Source organism: Nicotiana attenuata, unplaced genomic scaffold (genome assembly GCF_001879085.1).
Source record: "Nicotiana attenuata strain UT unplaced genomic scaffold, NIATTr2, whole genome shotgun sequence".
NCBI classification, from domain to species: Eukaryota; Viridiplantae; Streptophyta; class Magnoliopsida; order Solanales; family Solanaceae; genus Nicotiana; species Nicotiana attenuata.
In genome coordinates this window covers 106,078-134,058 of record NW_017670437.1, presented here as the reverse complement: position 1 = coordinate 134,058, position 27,981 = coordinate 106,078, and the positions used below count along the sequence as shown (strand labels likewise).

The window sequence follows — 27,981 nt, the reverse complement described above, 5'->3', positions numbered from 1 at the left end:
AACTAACAACGAGGCAGAGTATGAAGAGCTGTGATTGCAGGTTTGGAATTGGCACGAGAACTTGGCATTAATTAAATCGTAATCAAAAGCGATTCACAGCTCGTAGTTAACCAAATGCTGGGGACTTATACAGCCAGGGAAGCACAAATGCAGCAATACTTAGAAAAGGTACGGGATTCGCTTAGGCAATTTCAAACTTGGAAAGTCACGCAGATACCAAGAGATGAAAATGGCGAAGTAGATGCCCTAGCTAATCTCGCATCTGCGGCAGATGTGGCAAGCAATGAAAATGCTTCCGTAATTCATTTGTTTCATTCAGTACTCGATCCAGACAAAAATGAGGTAAACTTCAATAATTTAATCTGGGATTGGAGAAGTGAGATTGTCGCTTTTTTGCAGTATGGTACTGTCCCTGAAGATAAGAAAAAAGCCCACGCGCTTCGAAAAAAGGCTGCACGATATTGTTTGAAGCAAGGGAATCTCTATCGAAAGATGTTCGGTGGCCCTTAGCAAGATGCCTCGGACCTTCTCAAACAGAATATGTAATGACAGAGATACACGAGGGGCATTGTGGAAATCACGCAGGAGGAAGATCACTAGTAAGAACCATGATTAGAACAGGCTACTATTGGCCTAAAATGGAAGAAGAAGCAGAGAATTTCGTGGCTAAATGTGATAAGTGCAAAAGATATGGAAACAACATGCATAGACCTGCGGAACTATTACATCCGGTCATTGCACCGTGGCCCTTTATGAAATGGGGAATGGATGTTGTGGGACCATTACCACAAGCAAAGGGACAGGTAAAGTTTCTACTTGTACTCACTGATTACTTTACTAAATGGGTAGAAGCAGGAGCATTTAAACAGGTACGGGAAAAAGAGGTCAGAGATTTCATTTGGCGAAATATCATATGTCGATTCGGTGTACCAAAGGAAATCGTGTGTGATAACGGCCCACAATTTATAGGCGCTCAAATCACAGAATTTTTACAAAGCTGGCAAATCAAAATGATTACGTCCACACCTTACCACCCAGTAGGTAATGGACAAGCGGAGTCAACAAATAAAGTCATTATCAACAATTTGAAAATACGGTTAGAAGAATCTAAAGGCAATTGGCCAGAAGTGTTACCTGGTGTTTTATGGGCGTATCACACAACAACAAAAACAAGCACAAGTGAAACACCATTTTCATTGGTGTACGAGACTGAAGCTTTAATTCCGGTTGAAATAGGGGAACCAAGCACGAGGTATACGCAGACGTCAGAAGAAACTAATGAAGAGGAAATGCACATGAACCTTGACCTACTTGAAGGACGAAGAGAAACTGCATTAATAAGAATGGCAGCACAAAAACAAGTCATTGAACGATATTACAATCGGAAGGCACGATTAAGATACTTCAAGATTGGGGAATTCGTGCTCAAGAAAGTTTTTCAATCCACGAAGATAGCCAATACCGGAAAATTAAGTCCAACCTGGGAAGGACCTTACAAGATTCATGGTATTGCGGGAAAAGGAGCATACGAGTTGAAAACTATGGATGGCAAGATATTATCTTCACATTGGAATGTCGTTCACCTGAAGAGATACTATTTCTAAAAAGAATACCCACGGTCAGGTATCTTCATTTTAAAATTCTGTTTTTGAATTGATAAAAGTTTTACTAACGATTTTAGATGATAGGCAAAAAGTTAGCCCGTACTAAATGATGAATCACGACCTGCAAGGCACGTGGAATAAAGTAAAATTCCCGGTCTAGGGTTACAACTATTCTGATAGAAATTCAGACGGGTTAAGCAGTCTTCATCTATAATCGCACCTCCGAGTCCCGTGTGTTTTTCCTTTTCAGGGGAAGGACCGAATGAGAGGAACAATCAAGTGCTCGAGGCTTCATGCTTCAACTCTCAAACACTTGGGGGACTATATGATATATATACGAAGACAAATGCATAAAGAAGACAAAGAAGATTGAGAAGCAATCAAAAGTTCAAGCCTAATCAACTCATTGAAAGAGTTAAGTGCAGAGCAAAAACCACCGAAAGATAGTCACGAGCTAATAGCCATGAGCCAAGGCCAAGATGAAACCTTACCATAGTTAGGTTAAAGGCAATGTACTGAAACAGGTTATAGATAAAAACCTTGTATATAAAGTACGTATACTAAAACGGGTTATTACATAAAAACCTTGTATTTCATTCTTTCTTTTAAATCTGTTGTGAGGAAAACAGTTACGAAAACGTTATAGATGTTATTTAAATACATGTATAGTGTTACTTAAACTTGGAAAAGTTCAAATAAAAAACTTGTCAAAGTTCTTTCAAGAAACATGTGTGTTCCTATCTCTTTTATCGTATGTTACACCATTATGAAGTTGAGACGTCTTCTTCATTAAGTGTCGAATATAAAAGGGCCCTCTTTTATAATTCATGATTGATTTAAGACATTCATGAGAAAAAGAAAGCATTTTACAAAATAAAAATGCAAGTTATTCAGTAAGTCTTTAAAAATAAAGGCAAGAATAAACAAAACAGAAGCTTAAACAGTAACGTAAACTTCATAATATTAAAAAGTTTAGACTAAGTATGAACTTAGTCATAAACTTTTTAGTTCATTAAACAAAATGCCCCATAAAAGGTCTGGGGACTTAACGTTTTCCACAAACCCTTAAAAAGACCAAGGGTTACAACCACCACCAAGAAAAAATAAAAAGCAACAAAGGAATTTAAACTTTTCACTAGGAACTTGAAGGAACTGAAACAGGGACATCAACAGCAGCGGGCGGCTCAGCTTGACTCGAAGGAGTGGGGATACCCGTATCATCTTCAACTTGTTCAGAAACTTCAGCCACGGGAGAAGAGAAATCTTGGTTCTGCTGAGTCTTCTCGAGAGCCTCTTTGATCTTGGCTAACTCAGATTCTAAGTTGAAATTCTCCTGGCTAACTTGAACGAGGGTATCATGGCGAGAATTTAAAAACGCCCAACTCACTTCAATGGCAGATTTCTCTTCAAGGATCTCATAATCTCTTTCCCAATCAGCAATTTCATTTCTTAATTTTTCATTTTCAGCCAAGATAGATTCCTGAGAAGCTTGGAGAGCAGCTTGAGAACTCTCTAAAAAGCGAACCTTATCAGAAGATTCTCGGAGGTCTTCTTGAGTTTGTGTCAGTGTTTGCACAAGTTCTCCAGCATGTGCTTCTTTCTCAGCCAAGAAAGCCTTCAACTTCTAATCTCCTCACTAGCCTTGGAAAGTTGCTCAGAAAAAGAGGTTTCAAGACGCAACTTTTCTTTACTCGCTTGACTTAAGGAAGCTTTTACAACTGCCAGCTCTGAAGTCAAGGCCCTTACCTGCTGCTCCAAGGTACTTATATTTTGTTCTAGGGTTTCCACATCAATTTGAAGACCGTCACACTGTCCCTTCCAATTATCCGCCTCCATTTGATAGTCATGCATTAATTGCTCTAAAAGGGTAACTCTTTTCATCATCTCTGTGCCAATTAAATTAACCTAAACAAAAAAGAAAAGGGAAGATGAAAATCTTGAAAATAGGAGAAGGATAAAATAAAGCTTGAAAAAAGGGGTACCTTTAAAGAAGCATGCACTATGTCATTCATCAAGGTCAAAGAACTGTGGCTCTCAAGCTTAGCTCTTTCAACTGGACCAATCAAAGGCTTTAGCCACACGTCTGCTTGACCTGATTTCCTTAAAAGATTACCCTCAGCAGGAACTTCAATGGTGACTTGCCTCATAACAGTATCTCTACTTGAGGAACCAACCTCAGTATGATGAACAGGTGGAGGGGGAATCGTTGAAGGGGGGACAGTGGAAGCAGTTAAAACAGTCTGGGGAGGAACGGAAACAGCCATGATTGGCAAAGAAGGAGCCACAGGAACGGAAGCTGCTCAACAGAATCATGAGCAGCAGCGGGAACATCATCAACATCATCATCAGGGATCACCACCAGAACTTTAACAGACTCGATAAGAGGAATAGAATGGCGGGGGGATGCTTCATCATCAGAGATAATACGTCTACGAGCCTGCGGCCTTGTTACCAAGGAACCTTCATCTTCCTCTTCTTCAGAGTCTTGGTCATCAACGACTTTTCTTTTCGATGAAGAGCCCAAAATTATTTCTTGGGCCCTTTCTAAAGAAATACGAGAAGCCACGACCGCCTCGGCAGTAATCCCTCGAACTGCAAATCCTGGTAAAAAGAAGGATTAAAATAAGCTCAGAAAAAAAAAAAGCAATATGTGAAATAAAAAAAAAACTCTTACCGTGAGTTTCACTTTCCAACCAAATCGTTGGGAAAGAGTCTTCCAAGACCTACCCTTCATTGGGGCAGCATTCAATAATTTTCCTACCCAAACACGGAAATTGGGAATATCGTCCACAATTCCCATGGTTGCTGGAAAAGAAAAGAAAATTTAAAATAAATAATCATCAAAATTAAAGGGAAAAAAGGTACGAGAAAATTACTCACGTGCAAAATGCCACTTCTCAGGGAAGGGAACGTTTCCATCACCCACCAAACCAACGGTGGGGGCAGCAACAAACCGGGCATACCAACCACGGTCTCTGTCATCCTCTAGATTAACTAGAACTCTTTTGCTCCTTGCTACTAAAGTGAAAACACCATTGCGAAAGAGTCTGGGGGAGTAAAGATGAATTAGATGAGAGAAAGTGAAAGGCACACCAGCCAAATTACTCAAATGCCTCAAACAGGCAACAACCCTCCACACTATAGGGCCGATCTGACCTAAACATACGTCGAAAAAACGACAGAATTCTAGGATGACAGGGTCAATAGCAGGTTTGAATCCTAAGGTGAAAGGATATGTATAAACAAAAGAAAACCCTGTCAAATAAGAGGTGATTCTTCGGTTCGCATTAGGAATTATGATGGGGAAATCCTGACTCCAATGGCAGTCTTTACGAACTAAAGAAATCAGACCTTCAATGATTTGAGTTGGATAAATATCAGCATGATCTAAAGAAGATACTTGGTTTCTGAGAGACTCTCTATCATTATAGAAAGAAAATTCCGCAGGAATTATCTCCTCTACTAGAGGTTCACGAAGAGGCTCAGAGGATTCCTTACCTCTAGAGGAAGATCTATGTGAAACAGAACCTCTGGTTCTAGAGGAAGGGCCAGAGCTAGATGAAGGAAGAGAAGAACCGCGTATGGATGAAGACCCTAAATTACGTAGTCTACTACCCCCTTTTCTACTTCTATTAGATGCAGGAGGAAAGTTATCAACTATGGAGAATCTCCTAAGGTTAGGGTTTGGTGAAGTCATGGCAGTACGAGAAAATTGAAGAACAAGAATTATATTCTGAAAGCCTTGAACTTTATGTGAGAAAGAAAAAAATAAGAACTACATTTATACTAACAAGCAACCGTCAAAGGAAAAGATGCAATGATGGAAAAGTTATAATGAGAACTGTCGCTTCGTGTTTAGTGAAGCCGTAAAAAAGCCTTAAAAAGCGCTGCAAAACTGCAGAACCAATGGAAGGGTACAACATGTCATGAGCATTAAATGGAAGTGATAATTGAAGCGTCAAATTAATTATAGCATTAACGGCGGCAAGTATTCCCGCTTTTATAAAATCCACTTCCCACATATTCAATTGATGAATAAATGGCAAGTGGGGGGACTATCTGTATTGGGAAAAATTAGATTTACATATTAAAGTAATTGAAAGATGACGTGTCATGACACGGGGGCTGGTCAAAAGAATGATGATAAGCAAAGAGGCACGAGTTGCAACAGATACGAGCGAAAACGCAAGAAGAGGCACGGGAAGATATTCAAAAAGACTCGACGCTCGTACCTATTCAAGTATAAAAACTGAGAAGAATGGACCTGACAGTGCAGAAGAGTCCAGATACAGTATTTAATAAATATTGAAAGCGTTAGAGAATTTGTATTAAATTACAATGATTATGTAACGTAGCATTTAATGCCTTTAATCGGCCATAATGACCTTATTATGACAGAGGCAAAACGTATAACTTAGAAATAGCTATAAAAGGGAGAAGACTTATCATTTGTAGACACACGAAGATCATCTGAATATACCGATTTATTTTGTTTCCTGTTATCTATTGGTTATCAAAATTCATTTATTTTATTCGTTTCCGATTATCAGTAACCCGAGTTCTTCTAAAAATAGAGCTTTGACTGAAATTTCATTTTTTGGTTAAACAGAAAGGAGATAAAAATGTATTCTTGATCTGGGGATTGCTTATTATCAAATTGGAGGTTGAAGAAGAAACTGACTGAATCTCTTAGTTGTTACGTTGGGCTGGAACATTGGGTCCTTACTAAGGCCCACTTATGCTAAAAGCCCAATAGTCAGTTTAATCCATTACTCAGTCTATTAATATGTTCTTCTATTTTCCCTGAAGTGCGAGCTGTGGCCATTAGATCTTTTAGAAATTAGCTAGGGGTCTACTCATTATAGGTCGGACCCCACTTTACCATTTTAGGAAGAGTTATAGCTTTGAGAATATTCTGTACTGAGCTTAGCCATAAATGAATCCTAAAACTTTTCTCTATTTTCTCTTTATTGTTTTATTGCTTCCAATTAATTATTAATTAAAAAATCCAAAAAGTGTTACAATAACACAACAATGACGAGCTTGAAATAATGAAAGAAAAGTGGATGGTACGGCCCTCTTTGTTCTTATAAATTTGAAAAATTCAAAGTAATAAATACTAAATCATTCTTGGTATATTTAGTACCATATCAAAAGAAATTAGAAAAATGACTGCGTGCATAATTGGAGCCAGAATTTGAAGTTTATGGTTTTGGAATTTTAATCCGTTCAAATTATTAGGTTCTAAATTGATAATTTATACATATTTAATAAATTTCTTAAAACAGATACAAATTTGGACCAGAGCTATTAGGTTCGCCTCAACCCGAATCCCGCATACTAGCTCCGCCCGGACTGCATGCTGTTGTTTTTGTTAAAGAAAAATAAATAGCTCTAGGTCTGCTAGAGGCATGCATGGTCTGCGTATGATTCATTTTAGGCAAATTGACAAAATATATAGAAAAGAGAGGAGAATAAAAAATTAAGAGTTTAAATTCTACATGCATAAATCTAAAAATTAAAGAGGTATATATATATATATATGCAGTAGCAGGGGCGGATTTAGGGGGTGAACACCCTTCGCCGAAAAATTATACTGTATATATAAGGCAAAATCTGTTTTTTACTTCTATATATTAAGTTTTGAACACCCTTAACACAAACCAAAAGTGTAGTTTAGTGGTCAAGGGGGTTCAAAATTTACTTAAGGTCATGGGTTCAATTTCCACTAGTTACAAAAATGATTTTTTGAACCCCCTTCGTGAAGATTCTGGCTCCGCCACTGTGCAGTAGAGCAATCTTTAATCCCTTAGATTCTTCAGAGCTAGTACGAATGATTCGCAGCTTCAAAGACCAATTTCACTTGTTAACAAATCTTGAATATATATCTATTGTTATAAGCACCTAATTAATATATCCACTAAATTAGTGAAAAATATGACGATGAATCTTCTTAAATAAATTCATTTTTATTTTTGTTTTACAAAAAATTATTTCAATCAATAATAGGAAATGCACCTCATTCTTAAGAGGTTGCTATCAATGAAATTTTGGCTCTATTAACTTGGCATTATTTCTCATTGGCACATGGACTACACGTAATAATTTGATTGTATTATTTGGTCTCATTCTTTGGATCAATTATAGATTGTAGAATTTAGTTAAATGATGAAAACGTAATGGATAGCTCATAGGGGTAACCAATAATTTACATGAAATGACAAAAAAGAAAAACAAACCAACAAAAAAAAATGGATAGGGAAGCCAACATGCATAGTGGATGCATGCATTTTTTGGATGGTTGTTCCCGTTGTATCGTATTGTATTGTTATTCAAAACAATGTTTGTTTTGATTGTTTCATTAAAACTGGTTGTATTGTATTGTTAAATTCATTGTCCGGGAACAATGAAAAGTCCCCTTTTTTGAAACAACCGATTTGGTGTGGTGTCATTGTTTCCTAATTTTCCTTCCAATTATGCCCTAACTTATTGTTCCACAATTCTGTTTTACCCTTTACCTTTTTTTCTATTTTAACTCCAAATCTCCAACTTATAACCTACTTTGTCTTTTTCTAAAACTTCTGCCGCCAACGTTAAAGGTGTTTTGCCGCCTTCTATTTTATTTTTTTCTAATTTGCTTTTAACTCAATTCTAATTAGTTGTGCTCCTTTGTTTTGCCTTCTTCTGTCTCGCTCCGCTTTCTTAAGGTGGTTTGCCTTCTTTTGTTTTGTTTAAAATTATTTTTAGGCATATTGATTGATAAATTTAATATTTAAACAGTTCAGGGTCTTTTAGTAAACTTATTAGTTACAGTACAGTACGATACAGTCAAACCAAGCAGCGAAATATTATTTAACAATAACAAACAATACAATCTATCCAAACATTATATTCATAAAACGATACGATACAATACAATACATTATAAAATGATGGAGAACAATGATCCAAACAGAGTGTAAACTATATTAATTTATAGTTCACGGGTTCAAGTCTTGGAAATAGCCAGTAATGCTTTCATTAGGATAGACTGTCTATACACCCCTTAGGATGCGGTCTTTTTCCGGACCTTGCGTAAACACAAGATGTTTTGTGCATCGGGCTGTCATGTTAGCTTTCTACATTGGTAAAATAAATTCTGAAAACTTAGACAAAGAAGAATAGAAATGGAGAAGAAACATAATTATATTCGAACTCACTGATTTCATAGCGTTTTCTTAAGGAACTTAATCCTCTCCTAATATCCGAGGTTTAAGATTATTTTCTCCAAATATAGAACATACAACCTTATTGGTGTAGCAGTATTTCAAACCCCAGTGACCAACAAACTTGAAAATCAGTAGCAAATCACACTATAAGTAACTTACTATTTAACTCAGAAAGAGAGAAAACTTCAGATTTTTCGTAAAAAAAATATGAGGGGAAGGCCAGATATTTATAGCTAACTTGCAGCCATTCAGGTGACCTTTCACAAAAATGGCTATCACGAGAACGACTATTTTTGCAAAGTAAAACAGAAAATCAAAACGGAAGGAAAACAAAAGTCGAGCGACGATGAAATATTTGCATTCTTCTCAACTTTTTAAGAGCTAGAAGAGGTGCATTTATATACAAACACAACACACATCTTTTCCTCTCCAATATGAAACAAAGTCCTTTTGTAAATGAGAAAAATTCAAAATTTTATTTTCACTCCATTTTCCATTTACGCCATTTTAATCCAAAAACCCAAATGCCCCCCTTTATATTAATTTATAATAATTGGTGATAAAAATGAGTTGAGATAAAGAATAAACTTGCAATATTACTAAGAAAAATGGGATACAGAGCAAAATTATTATATAAAAAATTAGGGTAAGAAAATATATGATTATTTAATACCTTAATAAGGAAGGGCAAGATGAGAGAACAAAGCAAAGTAACGACACCACCACACCAAATCCGTCGTTACATAAAGTGACACTTTTACCGTTACGTAATGCCGAACTTAAAGATACGATACAATAAAATATAAATAATAACCAAAACATATATATTTATAGTAACAAACTAACAATACGATACAATACCATAGGCAACAACCATCCAAACAAGCCTACCAGATTTCAACTATATAGTAATTTCATATCTAAATATTATGTATATTTATAATATAATGAAAAAGTTGGAGGATTTTCTTGCATTTGCCACAATAGTTATCTCGTAAAAGTCAAAATATATATGCTGATAATTATTTCTAAGCCATAGGAAAATCAACAAAATTTACTAAGGAGTAGCACTACTTGCAGACATTGTGCATTTAATAGTTAGTAATACTACCATCAAAGGTGGTGTTGGATTAATAAGTAAACTTTTATCTTTAATTAATTCTTTTGTTCGAGCCCTAGAAATGAAGTCATTTTTTGTAAGGTGTACTTTAACTCCCAAAATGAATTTTTTCATAGCAAATTCGAGTTAATTGAGTCCCAAAGTGAACTCCAAATATTAAGTGAGAAACAAAAAAAAAAAAGCTGGTAATACTAGTTTGGTTGTCTATCTTCATTCTTATTGGGCGTTTGGACATAAGAATTGTAAAATTCCAAAAAAAAAAGTGAACTTTTTTTAAAGTGAAAATAGTATTTGAAAATTAGAGTTGTATTTGGACATAAATATAATTTTGAGTTATTTTTGAAGTTTTGTGAGTGATTTAAGTGAAAATTTTAAAAAACAGTTTTTTGAAGTTTTTCAAATTTTCGAAAAATTCCAAAATTTATTTTTAAGTGAATTGAAAGTTATATGGCCAAATAATGATTTCGAAAAAAAAGTGAAATTTTTTCGAAAAAAGTAACTTTTCTGTTTTTAATTATGTCAAACGGGCTCTTATTCTTTTGTCATCATAGTCAAGTAAGCCGTGTGCGTAAAACACTACCAAAGCTATAAGGCGTCAACTTTTGGAGTAGAAATGACACTAGGTAGCCATCCTAAAGGGCTGCTATATAGAAATTAGTCGTCGATTTTAATTTTTTAGTTTAATATTTTGTGACAAAATGTCCTGAATTGTCCTAAAGTTAGGATTTTTAGTTTAAAATTTCAGGACAAAATAAATATTGGCTAATCTCTAAATAGCATACCTGAGAATGACTATTTGTACACTTGCCCCACTTTTAGGATTAAAATAAATTAGCTAAAAAATTGGTCATAATCAAATTTGTTTAGACTAACTATTCTTGTTATATGACTCAATTGTAGATATAGCCTAATGTATTCTAAAATTAAACACTTACACCCATTACAGAAAATTTACACAAATATATCCCATATATTTTAAAAATGAAATTCCAATTTATTATGAAAATCCTACACAAATTACAATAATATATATATTTTTTAAAAGGGGGTCTAAATTCTTTTTCTTTTTTGTGTGGGTGAAATATAATCTAAAATCCTACACAAATTAAGAGCTTGTTTGGAAAGCCACCTTGGAAATGGATATGGGTGTAATTGGGTGTAATTACAGTTTGACATGTTTGTTTTACCAAGTAATTACTTGGTCAGCATGGAACTGGCTGTAATTGGAGGGGTGTAATTACACTCTCTAATTCTCAAGGGGAGGTGAGAATTGATGGTAATTACACTGTGTAATTGCAAGGTTGCTTTTTAGTTTTTTTCCTTTTCGTTTTTATTTTAATTTATTTTATTATAACTTTTTATTTCTATTATTTTAATTTTTTGATTTTAATTCTTTTGAAATTTTAAAATATATTTTTCTTTGTACATTATTTCTCTTTTATTTATCTATATTTACTTTTTGTGATTCCATGTAATTGCTTTTATTTTATTATTCTATTTTTTTAAACTACACCTCCTAATATTAGAAATAACGAGTCATTTACAAACTTGACATATAATGAAGTGATGCAATTAAAGTGAAATTTCATTGTTGAATGTGGTTATAAACTTATCATGTTTCCTAATTATTAAGTTGCACTGGAACTTACTATTATTATTTGGAATTTGACATATGTTAAACTATTTTATTTTATTTTTGAATTTTAAAATTGTGTTATATTCATGATTTCAATCTACTTGTTTTAGTAGTATTGGCTCACATTGAATGCTGTTCATTTTTTAGTTAGAATTGATAGATTAGTTTTGTCAAACATTTGAATAATGTTATGACATTATATTTGTAAAATGTATTTTATATTTTTGTAAGTATCTAAACTAAATATTATTAATTTAAAAAAAAATATATAAATTATTTTTACAATATTAGTTATAAATATATGATTACTAAATTAATGTATATTCACGAAAAAATATACATCTTAAATACCAAATATAATATCATTTATACTTATAAAATTTAGAGGCATATATTTATTATATTAACTTTTAAGTTTTGATAATTACTTAATCTGAAATTTAATCTAATTGTGTAATTACACTTGTGGAACCAAACAGTAAACTTGTAATTACACTGTAATTATACTATGACAAACAAACACGTCGTCGTAATTACACAACTGTGTAATTACTACCCTAGTAATTACACCAATTTCTTAAAAAAATAAAAAAAAAATATATTTCACAAAAAAAAGAATCTTCTAATATTATGATTATCACGTGCGAGGAACGTTTCTTTCCTTATTTTTTTCTCCAAAAAGGCGTTAACTCATTAAGGCACTACTTGTATCATAAACCAGCACGTGAACAGACGTTAAGTCATAAAGGCGGGATAATTGTTTTTTTCCTATTTTATCTTTCACGACAATAATAATTTATTGAATTTAAATTATTTATGTAGAAAAGACAGAGTAAAGGCTTGTGCAGAACAGAGAATCACAAGGGGACCAATGTCTTTTTTCTGACAAGACAATGGGTACAATTTCATGTTTATAATAATATATAAAAAATAATAATAATATTGCTATTAATTTTTTTTTCAAGATTACTTAAAACCAATGTTGAAAGATTAGACATGAATGTGAATATGATTACTTAGGTAATAATAGCCTTCTCTATCTGTTTCCCACTTGCTCTCTTGAGTTGTTCAACTAATAAATGTCACCTTTTTCTTATTCCTTTTGATTCTTTAATAAAATTATATATTTCATCATTAGTTCCTGGATTGTAATCCAGGATTTTGCTCACTAGGGATTCCAAGATTTTTTATTTTGAAACTCTGTGAAGATTCACATTTGATATAGAGTTTGGTTTATCTGTAAGTATATGTTAGTAGAAGTATAAATATTGGTTCTTTTATTTTTCCTGAAAGAATGGTTTACTTATTTTAAGCTTGATTTTTACTATATGTGAAGGGGAAGTGTAAATATTGTTTTTTGATTATATATATTTGATTTGAAAGAATGGATTTTTTTTCTGCTTCACTTTGTAATTAATGCTGCTGTTTTTGATTATTTGTTTACCAATTTAGCATTTTTTTTCCCCTCAATTGGGGTGGGACAGGGGGCTGATAATTGCATTTCTCTGATAGGTTTTTTGCTGTTTGGTTTTAGAATCTGTAAGCATGTTAGTAGAAGTATAAAGATTGGTTCTTTTATTTGCATTGAAAGAATTGGTTGCTTATTTTAAGCTTCTTTTTTACTAAATGTAAAGGGGAATTGTATTCTTGAGCCGATGTTCTATCAGAAACAGCCTTTCTCTAGGGTAAGGACACACTATCCTAGGTAGGGTAAGGACACACTATCCTCCGCAGAGCCCACTTGTGGGATTACACTGGGTTTGTTGTTGTTGTTGAAGGGGAAGTGTAAAGATTGTTCTTTTATTTGATTTGAAAGAATGGAGTTTCTTTTTTTTTTTGTTTTGCTTAACTTTTTTATTAATGCTGTTTTATTTGATGATTTTGTTACCAATTTGGCACCTTTTTTCCCATTTGGGGCAGGATAGTGGCTGATAATTGCATTTCCATGATAGATAGATTTTAGTATCTGTAAGTATATTAGTAGAAGTATAAAGATTGGTTCTTTTCTTTCTTTTAAAGAATGGGTTATTTTCAACTTGGTTTTTATTATATGTAAAGGGAAAGTGTAAAGATTGTTCTTTTCTTTGATTTGAAAGAATGAGTTTCTTCTTTTGCTTCACTTTCTAATTAATGCTGCAGATTTTAATGGTTGTTTACCAATTTAACACTTTTTTTCCATTTGGGATGAGACAAGGGCTGATAATTGCATTTCTCTGATACATGTTTATTGTTGGTTTGCTTTAATTCATTGAAGGTTTTTTCTTCTTGCAGTTTATTAGTTTATTTATACAATGCTATGACCTTCAATTCATGTTAACTGCTACTAAAAGTATGAGAATTTTTGTTTATCTTTTAAGCTAAGCGCCTCAGGTTCAAATGTCTTCCTTTTCCGTATAGCTAATATTATTAGTTTCTATATATTTGTCGTATAGTTGAATGTCTGATTTTGTTCATTTTTGTTCTTGTTGCTAGAGTATAGTGATGGGGAAGTTAGGAGTGCAGAGCATATTATTTGCAGTTATCGTTCAGATTCTAGTAATATCAGCAGCTGCTAACATTAAGAATTTGAAGATATGGCCGATGCCACTATCAGTTAGCTATGGACATAGGACTCTTCAACTTAGTAATGATTTTGTGCTCAAGACTGAAGGCAGCAAGTATACTGATGCCTCTGGAATTCTTAAGGAAGGTTTTTCTAGGTTACTTGATGTCGTTAAGGTAGCTCATGTGGTTGACGCCAACTTCTCATATGCCGGCCCCTCTCCAGTGCTAATGGGAATTCAAGTGGTTGTCCTTTCTCCAAGTGATGAGGTAATCTTCTGGATGAGCTCAGAAAATGATCTCATAGCTTTTTGTTCTTTGCTGTTAGCTTGGTCACTTACTTTGTCGTTATACGGTCATTTAACTGGTAAATGGTTCTGCAACTCAATGAATTATGGGCTTTGTCAAAGGAAAATAAGTAGTATGTGGGAAGAGCTTTGTCACTCTGCCATTTGAATCAATTTTTCAATCCCCCCCACCCCCACCCCACACACACAAAAAGAAAAGGAAGAAGAAGAAGAAGAAAATGATGGGATAGTTATGCACATTACTTCTGAGATGTCAGTCATTTCAGTAACAATATTTATGAACTCTTACTTTCCACTAAAATAATCCTCCGATACATGAAGTTTCTAGGGAGCGCTATTTTTGTGGCACATTTTGACTGGCTTGTGGATTAATAGTTTTGCAGAGGATAACACATGATGACTTTTTTTGATTTATTATTGGAGCGAACTACTGAATTTTTTTTGGTAGATTGCACATTAGGACTTCGAATTCTAATAAACTGTCTCAGTCAAATGAATTATTGCACGCTTTATATATTTCAGGTGCTTTCATTCTGCTCAATTCAATCTTTACAAATCTTTCCTTGAATGACATTTTCTAAATCAACTGAATAAAACCTTGTGCAATGCAGCTACAGTATGGTGTTGATGAGTCCTACAACTTGACCATACCAGCACATGGAAACCCAGCCTATGCACATTTGACGGTAGATATTATCAGCTTTTCTCTGTTGATACTATGATGCATCTCTTTTACAAGATATTTTGTCCAATCAAATGCTATCCCTGTAGCACTACTGCAGTATCTTCATAAAGTAGGGGTAAGGTCTGCGTACACACTACCCTCCCTAGACCCCACTTGTGGGAGTTACACTGGGTTGTTGTTGTTGTTGTTGTACTAGACCTTAAAGTAATTTTTTGCCAAAATCAATGGGTTAGGTTATAGCCAATAATTATCTTTCATCACAGAAACATTTTCAAAGCTAGACTTTGTTAGCTTAGCTACCTAGTATTATAGTGCATGATAATGTCATGCATCCTATTCCTTTACAATTTTTGTGTTTTCTTATTGAATTAGAAATTCACTCACTAACCAAACAAATTTTGATTGGTACAAGGGGGAGAATATTTAAGCGTGGTGAATTTCATTAAATCTTCATTTGTTATAGAACAACGCAGAGGCAGCTACTGCTAATATATTTATTTTTCTGTATTATTATGTCTCTCTGAAGTTGCATGATATGCTTAAAATATGACTGTGTATAAACTTTCTCTACTTGCATCTGTTTTCATGTGGTTCTATTTTTTCTTCTTCTTTGTCTTTATTCTTCCTGAAGTTGTATGGAGTGTTTGAAAACAACCGTACATGCAATTTGTCTGCTCACATTTGTGCTTATGTGATTGGATGGCGAGAGATTCTTTCGTGCTTATCACACTGAAAGATTTTAACTTTCTGATAGTCACTATTTAATGCAGGCAAAAACAGTTTATGGGGCTTTGCATGGTTTGCAGGTTTGATGCTTCCGCTCAAGCTGAACAGCTATTAGTAGTTAGTCAATTATATTTTGCTTTAGATAGATGCTCTAATATTTGTTTTGGCATCCCGACAGACATTTAGTCAAGTATGCCATTTTAACTTTACAACCAGAACAATTGAAGTTCATCAAGTTCCGTGGACCATAGTTGATCGACCAAGATTCTCTTATCGAGGGCTTTTAATTGGTGAGAGACTTCTCTAATAATTTTAGGGACCGTTGCTTTTACTTATTTCATCTTTCTTTTCTAGTTTAACACAATGAATACTTTCCAAGTAAGAAATTTACCATGTCATATTCTGTCAAGTTCTCTTCTGAATGTAAGATTTGCTGATATCCTTCATCATCTTGCAGACTCTTCCCGTCACTATCTGCCGTTGCCTGTGATATTGAAGGTTATTGATTCGATGGCTTATGCAAAACTGGTATAGTAACTTTTCTCCGGCTAAATATCATGTACTACTTTTCTGGACCTCTTAATAATTGTTTAATTTATGTCTCCCTATATCTTTCTGTCCCGAAACATCTATTTTTTTTTAAATTATTTATGTGGAGTTGTTTGCATCCTCACCTTGGGAAACTTGCAAATCTGTGCAACCCTGCTTCCTCAGGAAAAGGAGATGAAAGAAAACCTTCTTATACTTGTCTCATTATTATTATAACTTTCTGAAAATTTTCATTTTTTAAATTTTTTCAAGCAGGGCTGAGTAGTTGATAGAGCCTCACGTATTAGTGAGGCGAGATTGATACAATAACTGTTGGACAATGTGAAGTATTTAAACCTTTTGTGTGCATGCCAATTTAGTTGATTTGGATATACTGTGAATTGCTATCTGTTTTCCCCCCAGAGAACACTCTTTTTTCACTTCATGAATGCTCTTTTTATGCCTTATGCAGTGGCTGGTGCTTATCCTAAATCTTTTTTGGAAGGTCACCCAGTAAAAGTTGCTAAGAATAAAGAAAGTCAATTATATGGATATTCAAAGTCAGTAATTTGAATAAGGTGTCTTGCTTAACTTTGTGTCGAACTATGGGAGGTTCTTAGGCAAAGTACTTGCGTGATGTCTTATTCTTGTCGGTATTCGAGTCCTTATTATGTTATCAATTTGATGATGTCACTAGAAGCATTCCGATGCCTATTGGCAGCAGTTCGTCGGATGACATGCATATATCTTACTTCTTGTTACCAAGACTTCTGATCCACACAATTTGCCCTATGCAGAATGTGCTGCACTGGCACATTGTAGATACACAATCATTCCCACTTGAGATACCTTCATATCCGAAACTGTGGAATGGCGCTTACTCAAGTTCAGAGCGGTACACTGTAGCTGATGCTGCTGAGATTGTAAGGCAAGTTATTTCTTTCATGCTTCTTCATTCTTCTTTCCTTGGCTTTTGATGTGCAAATAACATTTAACATTTAAGAGTTGCAGATATGCAGGAAGACGTGGAATCAATGTATTAGCTGAATTAGACGTTCCAGGACATGCTCAATCTTGGTATGGGGTGATGAAATTCTATTTTATATTAGTTGTTGAATCAAATTTCAACAAGAATTTTTTTCCCTTGCAATCTAATCGATCCAGCAATTGTTCAATTTCAGGGGTAATGGTTATCCTTCTTTATGGCCGTCAAAAGATTGTCAACAGCCACTTGACATAAGCAATGATTTCACTTTCAAAGTAATAGACGGAATTCTCTCAGGTAATGCTCACAGCAAATAACTTCATGACCTGTACGAGTCAAAATAGTAATCAATTTATGATATGAAACTTTCTGTGTTTCAGATTTTAGCAAGATATTCAAGTACAGATTTGTTCATCTAGGAGGTGATGAAGTGGATACAAGTAAGTTAACATGTTCAGACCACTGTCCTGACTTGGTTGTATCCATATTTCTTTGTGATACGGTCTATCATTTTTGTGTGAAGAAATATTATTAACATGACAGAGAATGAAGCAGTTTTGATCAATGCTCAAAAAAGCTTATCGTTTATTGCAAAAATAATTACTGTCTAAGTCGTTCAACATTTTATTTCGAAAGGATACTCAATAGAAAACAGGGTTTTAGTGTTCGACTGACGCTCACAGGAACTTTGAATCTTTTCTTTCAAAAGTTTTACTAAGTCAATGGACATTTAATTTTGAAAGGATACCAAAAAATTTAGTAGTCCAAATTCGGTAGCTGCACAAGTTTGAGGTGTAAGATGCATAAGTGATTAAAGTAATAATACGTATGCAGGCCCCTTTATCAATTTTCAGACTTCCAGTTTCTATAAGTAGTTGTTTCTTTAGACCTAAATATTACCCAAACACATGTATTTGTATCAGACATTGACTTTAGTCTTCAATCTCTCTTATAGCCTGTTTGGCCAAGCTTCTCCAAGCTGAAATTTTAAAAAAAAGTGTTTCTTCCAAAGTTGAAGTGTTTGGCCAAGCTTTTCGAACAAAAAAACGTGCTCTCGTGTAGAAGCTGAAGCAGTTTTGGAGAAGCAGAGAAAAGTAGTCACTTCTGAGAAAAATACACTTAGAAGCACTTTTTAAAAGCTTGGCAAAATACTAATTGCTGCTTAGAAGTGCTTTTCAAATTAATTAGCCAAACACTAATTGCTTCTCATCAAAAGTACTTTTGAAAAAAGAACTTCTGAAAAAAAAAGCACTTCTCAAAATAAGCCAATTTTTCCAGCTTAGCCAAACAGGTTATTAGTCGGGTACTAATCCTTTTTGCTTGTACTGTTTACTGATCTTAACTTTCAGCAAGTTGAAGGTAATTAACTGAAACATGCAATTGAATGTTTCTTGCAGGTTGCTGGACGTTAACTCCTCGTCTAAGAAAGTGGTAAATATTTTTTGCGATTTTATTTTCGATAATCTACAGTCAGGATAGGGGGTACGGTCTTCGTCCACACTACCCTCCCCAGACCCAACTTGTGGGAATTCACTGGGTTTTCTGTTCTTTTTGTTGTACTGTCAGTATTGCCTATCTTCTATGAATTTTCCAAGTTAATCAATTATCCTTTGAAGCTTTTATTCCTTTCACTAGACTTTTTTTTATGTCAGTAAAGCAACATGCATCTCTGAGCATTACATCACTCTTATTCGATTATTTCGTTTTGTATTTTAGTTGTTATTCCCGTGGACAAAAACACTTGTCGATGGGTATGTCATTATATGAACTCTTCTAAGCTACAATTCAGATCAAGCCATTTTCATTTAGGTGGCATGTTAAGTGTTGCAACTCTCTTAATCATATGGATTACTTAATCTACAAAACCTTTCAGTAACTGGAAGTACTTGCCAATTAGTTTCGCGGAACATCATTGCAAGATGCATACCCAGACTCAATTAAGCGGCTGTATCACATATAGAGTGGAAATAACACAAATTTCTAACTGACTGAATAGTGAACATCACATTTGCGCTTCTTCAATCTCTTAGATTCTGTGTATTTTATCCTGCTTCATCATTCTATGATTGAGATTTCCCCAATGCCTTTAGCCATATGATCTTTGCACTACTCTCAGATAATATAGAATTCTTTCCTCTCAATTTTATATTTGACAAGTTTGTCCGACCATGTTCTATTTGACAGGTTGAAGCAAAACAAGTTGAATGGAACCACTGCTTATAAGTACTTCGTCTTGCGAGCACAGAAGATAGCTTTATCTCATGGATATGAAATTATAAACTGGTAGGAAGAACTTTTGTTGTGAGCTTTCGGAATTCTAACAATAACTGGATTAACTTTCATCTTCAAATTTGCAGGGAAGAGACGTTCAATAACTTTGGAAATAAGTTGAGCCCAAAAACTATAGTTCACAACTGGTACGTTCTTTTGTCGTGTTGTATAAGCTGGAAGCTCCATATTAGTTCATATATATTCAGTTGTTTTTTTCATCTCCTTTTTTTTTCTCTATCAATTAAAGTGATAGAGAAAGTGAGGAAGTAGGCATTACCAAGTCAGTTGGAAAACTTCTCCTAGAACCAATTGATGAACTAACAACCTTGTGTTCATATTATGTCTGGGCAGGCTCGGGGGCGGTGTTGCTCAGCAAGTAACTGCAGCTGGATTGCGGTGCATTGTTAGCAACCAGGACAAGTGGTATTTGGACCATATAGATACCACATGGCAGGATTTCTATTCAAATGAGCCACTAACTAATATTACAAATCCCAAGCAACAACGGCTGGTTATTGGGGGTGAGGTATGTATGTGGGGTGAGCATATTGATGGATCAAACATCGAAACAACCATATGGCCTCGTGCAGCAGCAGCTGCAGGTAGTCTTTTCTCTCTTTTATTGAATCTGTCTTCCTGAAATCTAGATTCTACCTTTTTGTTAGTTTTACAAAGTAATTATCTTTGATATGAAAAGGTCCCGAGTACATCATCTAAAAAGAGCAGCAAATCATCTATATACTAATTTGAATCTCATCGGTGCTCCAATTTTTTTATCTTTAAAAAAGAACATAAAAGTTCCTTTAGTCTGATGAAGTATTTTTCATCGTTCAAATGCCGTTGGATTTCTCAGAGGAGCCACTTCTGTGTACTCTCTCTTGTCCTCCTAATGTGATACAACATTCATGGCCACATATGAAACAATGACATACTTCAATATTCTTAAATAGCACACACATCAGATACTTTTTGCTGATTTTTAAGATGAACTAAAGCTTTTCCCACTATTCCTTCTTCTTGCTACTTTTGCGACTCTGGCTGTAGTTTCATGTGTATTAGACTATTAGTTTTGACATGTTAATTCCAATCGTCTTTCTCGTTGTAACATTTCTTCTTTGTTATTGCTGGTTAACTTGCTGCACAAAAGAGAGGCTGTGGACTGCTTATGACAACCTTGCCAAGAATCCAAGTCAAGTTACTCGCAGGTTGGCTCATTTTAGGTGCCTATTGAATCAAAGAGGAGTGGCTTCTGGTCCATTAACCGGAGGCGGGCGAGCTGCACCAGAAGATCCAGGTTCTTGCTATCAGCAGTAGTTATGTCTCATTCATTTATCAATACATGTAGAATAAGTTAGAATCATATATGTGGTTATGCATTAGAAATTGTCGATATCAATTGTAAGGCAACTCTCTCTCTGTTGTAGTTCTTTCAAGGAAAATGGAAGTTATGTCAGCCCAATCTATGAGTTCACTGGCATTCAATTGTTGTCTCTTAAGAAAAGCTATTACATGTTTCTTCTTCAAGGCATTCTAAGTTCAATGAAACAGTACCTAAACCTAGTTTCCAGTTTAGAAAAAAGTAATTTCAAAGTAGTAACATTTAAGTTTTTACGTGAAGAAAATTTTGACAAAGGTAAACCTAATTTCAGTCAGACCTCAGATTACAAGGTAAGTCTTAGGACCCTCCAACAGAAACCTGGTCATTATTTTGTCGTGGATAAGAAATACTGATGAAAGAGACCGATTAATGAAGGTCCGCTGATTGAGTACTACATCTACGGACGAGAATTAACGTTAGTAGAATAGGATTGATCCGTAATACAGAACCTCTAGGCATAACCTTTCACTTAAGACTAGAATCGAGAATTGAAACATAGCATCTGAGGTTGCATTAATCAAGGACACACAACAGAAGGAATTGTTCTATTTCCAAACTTCACCTTCAAAGAGCGTAGATTATTTTTTCAAAGTATTTTCTCGAATCACATGTTTTTCTCCTCGTAAGACTGAGATAAATTAATAAATATGAAATAAAAAAATAAAGAATCAAATTGCACCATCTCTATAATAGGTAAATGCCTCCTTTTCTCCTGAAGTTGTCGGAATTACTCATAATAAGATATTGGCTACAATTGAAAAGGTCTTATCAATAAAATTCCATTTATCCGTGATCTAGGTATAGGTAGCAATCCATTCTATATGGTTATGTAATCGCTTTGATTGAAAAACAAGTTGATGATGCCATGCATGTACTTGAAACAATTAACAAAAGAAATTAATACAAGAATTTTATTACGCCGCTAATGTCACAAGATAAATAGAGTTAGAAAAACTCTTTAATCTCAGAAATTTTGTACATGGGGATATCCAAATAATAGGAAAATTTTAAGCTGTTGCAGTTTTTCAAGGCAAAATTTGCACATTATGGTTTCCATGGTGGAGGTGGGGGTGGACTCATTGGATATAAGGGTGGAACAGCTGAGAAAATAGCATTTTTGTCAACACCATAGCCACCACTGCTAGTTAAAGAAACAAGTGCAGCAACTAGTCCTGCATTTCCTGCTAGTGTTGGCTCTGTATAGCTGAAATTTTTGCGCGCGTCTTTGAACTTATCAAACTTATCAGGTCCTCCTACCATAGCTCCTGTTATGTTATGAGGATTGGGATTACTGGTGTCTCTCCATTTCCAACCTCCAGTGCATGAGTACTTTGTTTTACCTGTGGGTATTGATGCACCCCTATGATGTACATGCCTTGGGAATTTGTTTCCATACCCCACTACATAGCTCATCTTCAAGGGATTGTCACCTAAAATATAGTTCATCTGTTTTTAAAGCAAAAATGACAAGATGTTAGTACATGACGGCAGTTTTAGTGAGGGAAAAGTTAAAACATTAGCGGTTTTAATGGACCATGTAAGCAGTGGCGGATGGAGCTTTTGTGCAATGCGTTCAACTGAACCCAATATTTTAGAAGTACAATGAGTTTAGTGCTAAAAACTTTAAAAGTTGAATCCATAAAGTTTAAATCATGAATTCACTCTGCATTTAAGGAATGTTATCATTGTAGCTTTCTAACTGTTTGCTTTCTACTGAATCTGATTAAATATGTGCAAACCTGGGAAGTGGCAAAACGGCGAAGAACATCCAAGGAGATATAGTTAGGGCCACAATTCCATCCTGGAACACCAGTGGCATTCATGTAATCGACGAAGAGTGATGCCAAAAAGGCTGCATTTGCCACATACTGTAACGGTTGTCCACGGCCATGATTCAGCTGGATCAGTCCACCTAAACAAAAGTTATGATATGTTTAGTGCTAAGGTTGAACCTATCAAGTTTAAATTCTAGATCTGCCTTTGGATATCAGAAGTCAGACCACTTCGTAGAACAATTGAACTAGCCTTTCCCGGACCAACAACAACAAAAAACCCAGTGTAGTCCCATAAGTGGATTCTGGGGAAGGTAGATAGTACGCAGACCTTACCCCTACAGTGAATGTAGAGAGACTGTTTCCGGTAGACCCTCGGCAAGAGGAAAAAGCCTATCCCGGACCAATTTATAATTTTTGTTGAACTTCTATCTAATGTAGCAATTTGTCCTTAACTAGGATTATATATCACAAGTTCTTGGAAGAGGGAGATAATTAAGACATATTACCTTTGGTGAAGTTGAAGACTTTGTACCTCTGTAGGTAGGAACACATGGTAAGACTAGTGACATTGTGATAGCTACTCAACATTTCCTCATAAGGGTAACCTGGATTCAAGAATATCCTCATCCTAGTTAACAGCAACATAGCTGCAGGCAATTTGTTATCCCAGCTCAACACACTTAAATCCGGGATCATGAAAAACGCCTTGGAATTCTTAGACAATCCAGGATTAGTCGCCAACGATATATAAGTTTTATTGCCAGTAGCATAATATAGCCAAGCTGATCCCCACATGAACTCATCGAAGTAGTTTGTGGAGTTGTAGAAAGGTTCAATGTATGGATTTCCGCGGCAATATGAAGTCCGTTTCCCAAAGTCACGGGCAAAAGCAAACAGGGTCTCTGCTCCTTTAACGAGCTTTCTTGAATATTGTGTGTTGTCGCGGAATACTATGGAGGCTGCAGCCAATGCTGCTGCCATTTCACCAGCAAGATCAGGCCCCGAGTTAGCTGTTTGGACTGGCCGTTCATAAGTCATGTCCTCTGGCCTTTGCCAGCAGTAGTGATCATCTGGTGTTCTTGAATTATTTAGAGAACCACCAACCTGATCAGGGAACATTGGAACCATAATTAAGTACGAAGATCCAACAGTAATGCCAAGTCATACATTTAGCTTAAAACTTCACTTCAGTTGATTTTCCTATATGTCATTCCACTCAATATAACATGATCTTTTGACTTCATGAATTCTGCTATAGTTACCTCTACAGAATCTAACTGAATACAAAACTTAACACACTTTTTTTTGTATGTGGTAGCAAGAACATTTTACATAAATAGGCCTCAGCTGGCAAGTGTGCCCTCCAACTTTGGGTATGCACAAGTAGGTTCCTCAACTTGGCTCCACTGTCAGTTGAACACTTCAAACTTACAAAATGATCATCTAGACACCTCCAAAATTTATGTGCCACGTCAATGCCATGTCAGCATTTGTGATTAGTGTTCAACTTTATACAAGTTGAGGTGCTTACTTATGCACACCTAACGTTGGAGGGCATACTTGCTAGCTGAAGCCAAGTGTGAGGGCTTGTTTATATATTATGCCTTTCCCTTTCTCCACACCGAAATAGGGAAACGACTTCCCTCACTTTTGAGGGGAAACCACTATTTAATTTTCTTTTGGAAACTTCCAGGAAAACCCGCAGCCGCTACAGCCTCTGCCCTTCGGATGAGCACTTTGTGGTGACCACTCTGTGCGCATTGGGTAAAACCCCCACTGTGTAATAGCCTGCAAACCACACAGGGGATGTAAACCGCACTAGGCAAGCCCTGTGCGACAGTCTTAACCCATAAGGCATTGAAGGGGGGGATCGATCCTAGGTCATCTGTATGGATGACCACCCTCCAAACCAATTAACGATCCTTAATATAAGCTTTTTTGCGGAAAAATATATTCCTTTGTCCAACCAAACATCAGAAAACATTTTCAAGGAAATAAGTCATTTTCCAGAAAATGACTACCATCATACCAACTCTTGAACTCCATGCATATAAAGTAGAATCACAACGCTTAAAAATCGAAATTTATAGTTACCTGGCTATAAAATTTGTCAATTTTAGTGGCAGTGGAGTTGAAAGTACGAAGCAAGTAATCAGTGCCCCATTTGATGAGATCTGTGACATGATCATACTCTCCAATGGCTCTGTACTTGTGTTCATATTCAATGACACTCCAACTCAACATTGTCATTGCAAATGACATTGGAAAGTGAAATTTTGTGTTATCTCCAGCATCATAGTACCCTCCAATTAGCCCTCCTTTAACGTCTGTGAGTTTTGATCCATCTTGTAAACCTGAGTCTCCTCTCCATGGAATCCCATTGTTTTTTGGCAATTTTCCAGCTGATATGCAAAGGCCAACAAATTCTCAGATTAATATGTAACGAGTGTAAGTTCCATGCACTAATGCTATAGAAACTATATACGCAGGCAATTCATTTATTTATAAGGTAAAAAGGCAGCCCGATGCACTAGCTCTCACTATGCGTGGGATCGGGAAGGGCCGGACAACATTGGCTCTATTGTACATAGTCTTATGTTGCATTTGTGCAAGAGGCTGTTTCCATGGCTTGAGACCGTGGTCACACAACGTGTGAGGCGAATCCCACATCGATAAAATACGGGAGAGATGCTGGGTACATAATTATACAAACCTTAGACCCTAGTGACCCTAGGGGAGGGGGTGTATGTGACACCTCAGGCGAATCCCACATCGACAAAACATGTAAACATGCCTTAGATGTAATACCCCAGGCCACATTAGCAAAACACGGAAGAGATGCTGGGTATATAAGTAAACATGCCTTACACCCTAGCGACGAGTTTTAAAGTCGTGCGAGCCTAGGCTTAAAGCGGACAATATAACTAGTGGGCTGGACTGTTACTCAACGACAACACTTACTGTTGCGCCAAGGCTCCACTGTGTTATCTATAAGGTAATTAAAGGTAAATATTTTGATAGGCATTAATTGGTAACATAATAAAAAACAGTAATTTACCTGCTATCACAGGTTAAACTATACATACTGACAGTGTAAAATATTTGATGTTGTATGTGTATATAACTTAAATCAATACATAAGAGAAGTGAAATAAATCTTATAGTACTCTCTTTTGTGTTATACAACTTTGCAGAATTCTTGATAGCTAAGGGCGTGTTTGGTCACTTATTTTCCCATACTTAATTGGTGGGTGAAAAACTTTTTTCCGAAAAATATTTAAGCCAATCAAACATGGAAAAATATCTTTTAATACATTTAAACCATCTTTTGTTGTCATTAAGGTCCCTTCCCCCTGAGTTCAAGATGTCAAACCCACCCTAAGCCTAAACCGGAAAGGGCTGTAACATCAATCTTAAACCGCATTTTAATCCTCTAGGTTCATGTTGCTACTTTTCACTGGTGATAAGAGATTGATGATTAAAACTATGTAGATAAATTTTAAAGCCGAGGAAAATAACTATTGATAATCGTTCACAATAATTGGGATTAGTAACCTAGAAAATAAGACATATAATATGATACAATATATTAAAATACATCGATAGTCTAAAAAGTAATTTTTTATACTCTCAATTGTATATATTAAACCCAAATTAAATTTTATATAAGTTGAATTCAAATAAAATTATCTCCAATCAACTTCGAGGGAAAACATTGACTTGAAGCGAAAGTGCAAGAAGGAAATGATTGTGATAAACTGGCACGTTGGTAACGATCCTTTTTATAAAAAAAAAAAATCGCATGTGATCTGCCTATTTAATTAAGAAATAAGATTCCTGTTACATGGGGAAATAGTTCGTCTAATTCTCAAAGTCAAAACATACATTTTTCCAAGTGTAACTAAAGCAAAATAAACTATAATTGACGAATTCAAAGTTTCAAAGTTATGGCTCCCCACTAACTTATAATTTAATTATCGTTCCCTAAATTAGTTGGATAATTCATTAGGTAGGAACTGATCCTCAAATTAATCTCTTTCCATATTGAAGAACGCCTCAAAGTATTAGCTATTAAATCAAAATGTTAGTATAATATTATTTAGAATTGATTTAATTTATCTTAACTTGTTCTTTTTCTTTAATCTTACAGCATTTTCAAATTGTTTTTAAAAAAAAGGATATTGAGAGAAATAAAGGAAAAAATAATATTTATTATTGGACTTTGAGGATCAGCAGTGACGACATATTAAGGCGGAGTCATACACGGGAAAGAAGACTTTGGTTAAATAATTAATTAATGAAAATATGCTAGCCAATGAAAATCCTATTATAAAAAATGTCCCTACCAAACTTAGATTGTTCTGGACCCACGTTTTAATTTGTCGTTTAAGTGCTTAGGATGTTCCCAACTTCCAATTCAAACCGTGTCTACCTTTCTCCTGTTCAGATGGAACCTTGGAACAATAAATTAGTTCAACTTAACTTAGTATTTTTAATACGAAATATTATAATTTTAAAAATTCAGAAGTCATAATTTTAAAAATGCAATGAACATTACGATTAATTAACGTTACTTCATTTGACTCAAATTATTTGTCATATTTTTCTTTTATATGCCCCTTAAAAAAATACAAGTATGAGGAGTTTTAAACTATTTTACCCTTATTTATATCTTAGTATATAATATCTCTTTATTGAATATTTACTCCATAATTGAGGAGTATTCTTCAAGAAAAATTACTACTATTAAGGTAGTATGAGAAAAAATAATTAATTTTGTCTTGAACCTCTAAAACGACAAATAATTTTAGAAAATACGACATATAGTTTGAGACAGGGGAGTATTAGATTTAACTAATTTCATACTCCCTCTGTCTCAAATTATCTGTCATGCTTTCTAAAAATAGTTATTTCAAATTATTTGTCATTTTTGAAGTTCAAGACAAAATAAATTATATTCTTTCTATTTTACCCTTTATAATAATTGTTCTTGAAGATGGAGATAACACATAGATAAAATAGATTTATCTTAAGACATAAATAAGGTTAAAATAGTCCAATCCTCCTCATAGTTAATATTTCTTAAGGGGCGTATAAAAGAAAAATACGACAGATAATTAAAGACGGAGAAAGTAATACACAATATTTTGCTACCTCATGTTGATTTAACAATTTAGTCTAACCAACTGCGTGACCAAAAAAAAAAAAAAAAAAAA

The 27,981-nt window shown here is 34.9% G+C and overlaps 2 protein-coding genes across 7 annotated transcripts in view; one reads left to right on the top strand and one right to left on the bottom strand.

Moving 5' to 3' along the window:
• Window positions 1-12,403: 12,403 nt before the first annotated feature.
• LOC109239392 (beta-hexosaminidase 3) lies at window positions 12,404-21,089 on the top strand. Of its 6 annotated transcripts, none has more exons than XM_019405948.1 (15): window positions 12,404-12,465; window positions 14,041-14,379; window positions 15,029-15,103; window positions 15,873-15,908; window positions 16,007-16,118; window positions 16,286-16,356; window positions 17,154-17,284; window positions 17,368-17,433; window positions 17,538-17,638; window positions 17,722-17,781; window positions 18,739-18,772; window positions 19,526-19,624; window positions 19,699-19,758; window positions 19,964-20,214; window positions 20,760-21,089. In XM_019405948.1, exons 2-15 carry the CDS (start codon window positions 14,050-14,052, stop codon window positions 20,924-20,926), a joined length of 1,593 nt encoding a protein of 530 aa, XP_019261493.1. In that variant the 5' UTR covers window positions 12,404-12,465; window positions 14,041-14,049; the 3' UTR covers window positions 20,927-21,089. The 6 variants fall into 6 exon arrangements, with proteins under 6 accessions (XP_019261493.1, XP_019261491.1, XP_019261494.1 ...); XM_019405946.1 differs by lacking the exon at window positions 12,404-12,465 and adding an exon at window positions 12,526-12,588; XM_019405949.1 differs by lacking the exon at window positions 12,404-12,465 and adding an exon at window positions 12,596-12,807 and having other exon boundaries at window positions 14,048-14,379.
• Window positions 21,090-21,874: 785 nt separating this feature from the next.
• LOC109239391 (endoglucanase 12) overlaps window positions 21,875-27,981 on the bottom strand; it is an 8,117-nt gene continuing 2,010 nt past the window's right edge. Inside the window, exons 3-6 of the mRNA XM_019405943.1 lie at window positions 24,860-25,167; window positions 23,272-23,869; window positions 22,730-22,902; window positions 21,875-22,436 (exon numbers count right to left, since the gene is read on the bottom strand). Of these exons, the coding sequence (XP_019261488.1) occupies window positions 22,035-22,436; window positions 22,730-22,902; window positions 23,272-23,869; window positions 24,860-25,167 (1,481 nt within the window). The 3' untranslated portion in view covers window positions 21,875-22,034. The remainder of the gene's footprint in view (window positions 22,437-22,729; window positions 22,903-23,271; window positions 23,870-24,859; window positions 25,168-27,981) is intronic.

Coding starts and splice junctions, on each gene's coding strand:
- LOC109239392 (XM_019405944.1), top strand. CDS start 13,224: ATGTTCTATCAGAAACAGCCTTTCTCTAGG. Junction 17,639..17,721: donor AATAGACGGAATTCTCTCAG/GTAATGCTCACA, acceptor TCTGTGTTTCAG/ATTTTAGCAAGATATTCAAG. Junction 17,782..18,738: donor AGGTGATGAAGTGGATACAA/GTAAGTTAACAT, acceptor TGTTTCTTGCAG/GTTGCTGGACGTTAACTCCT.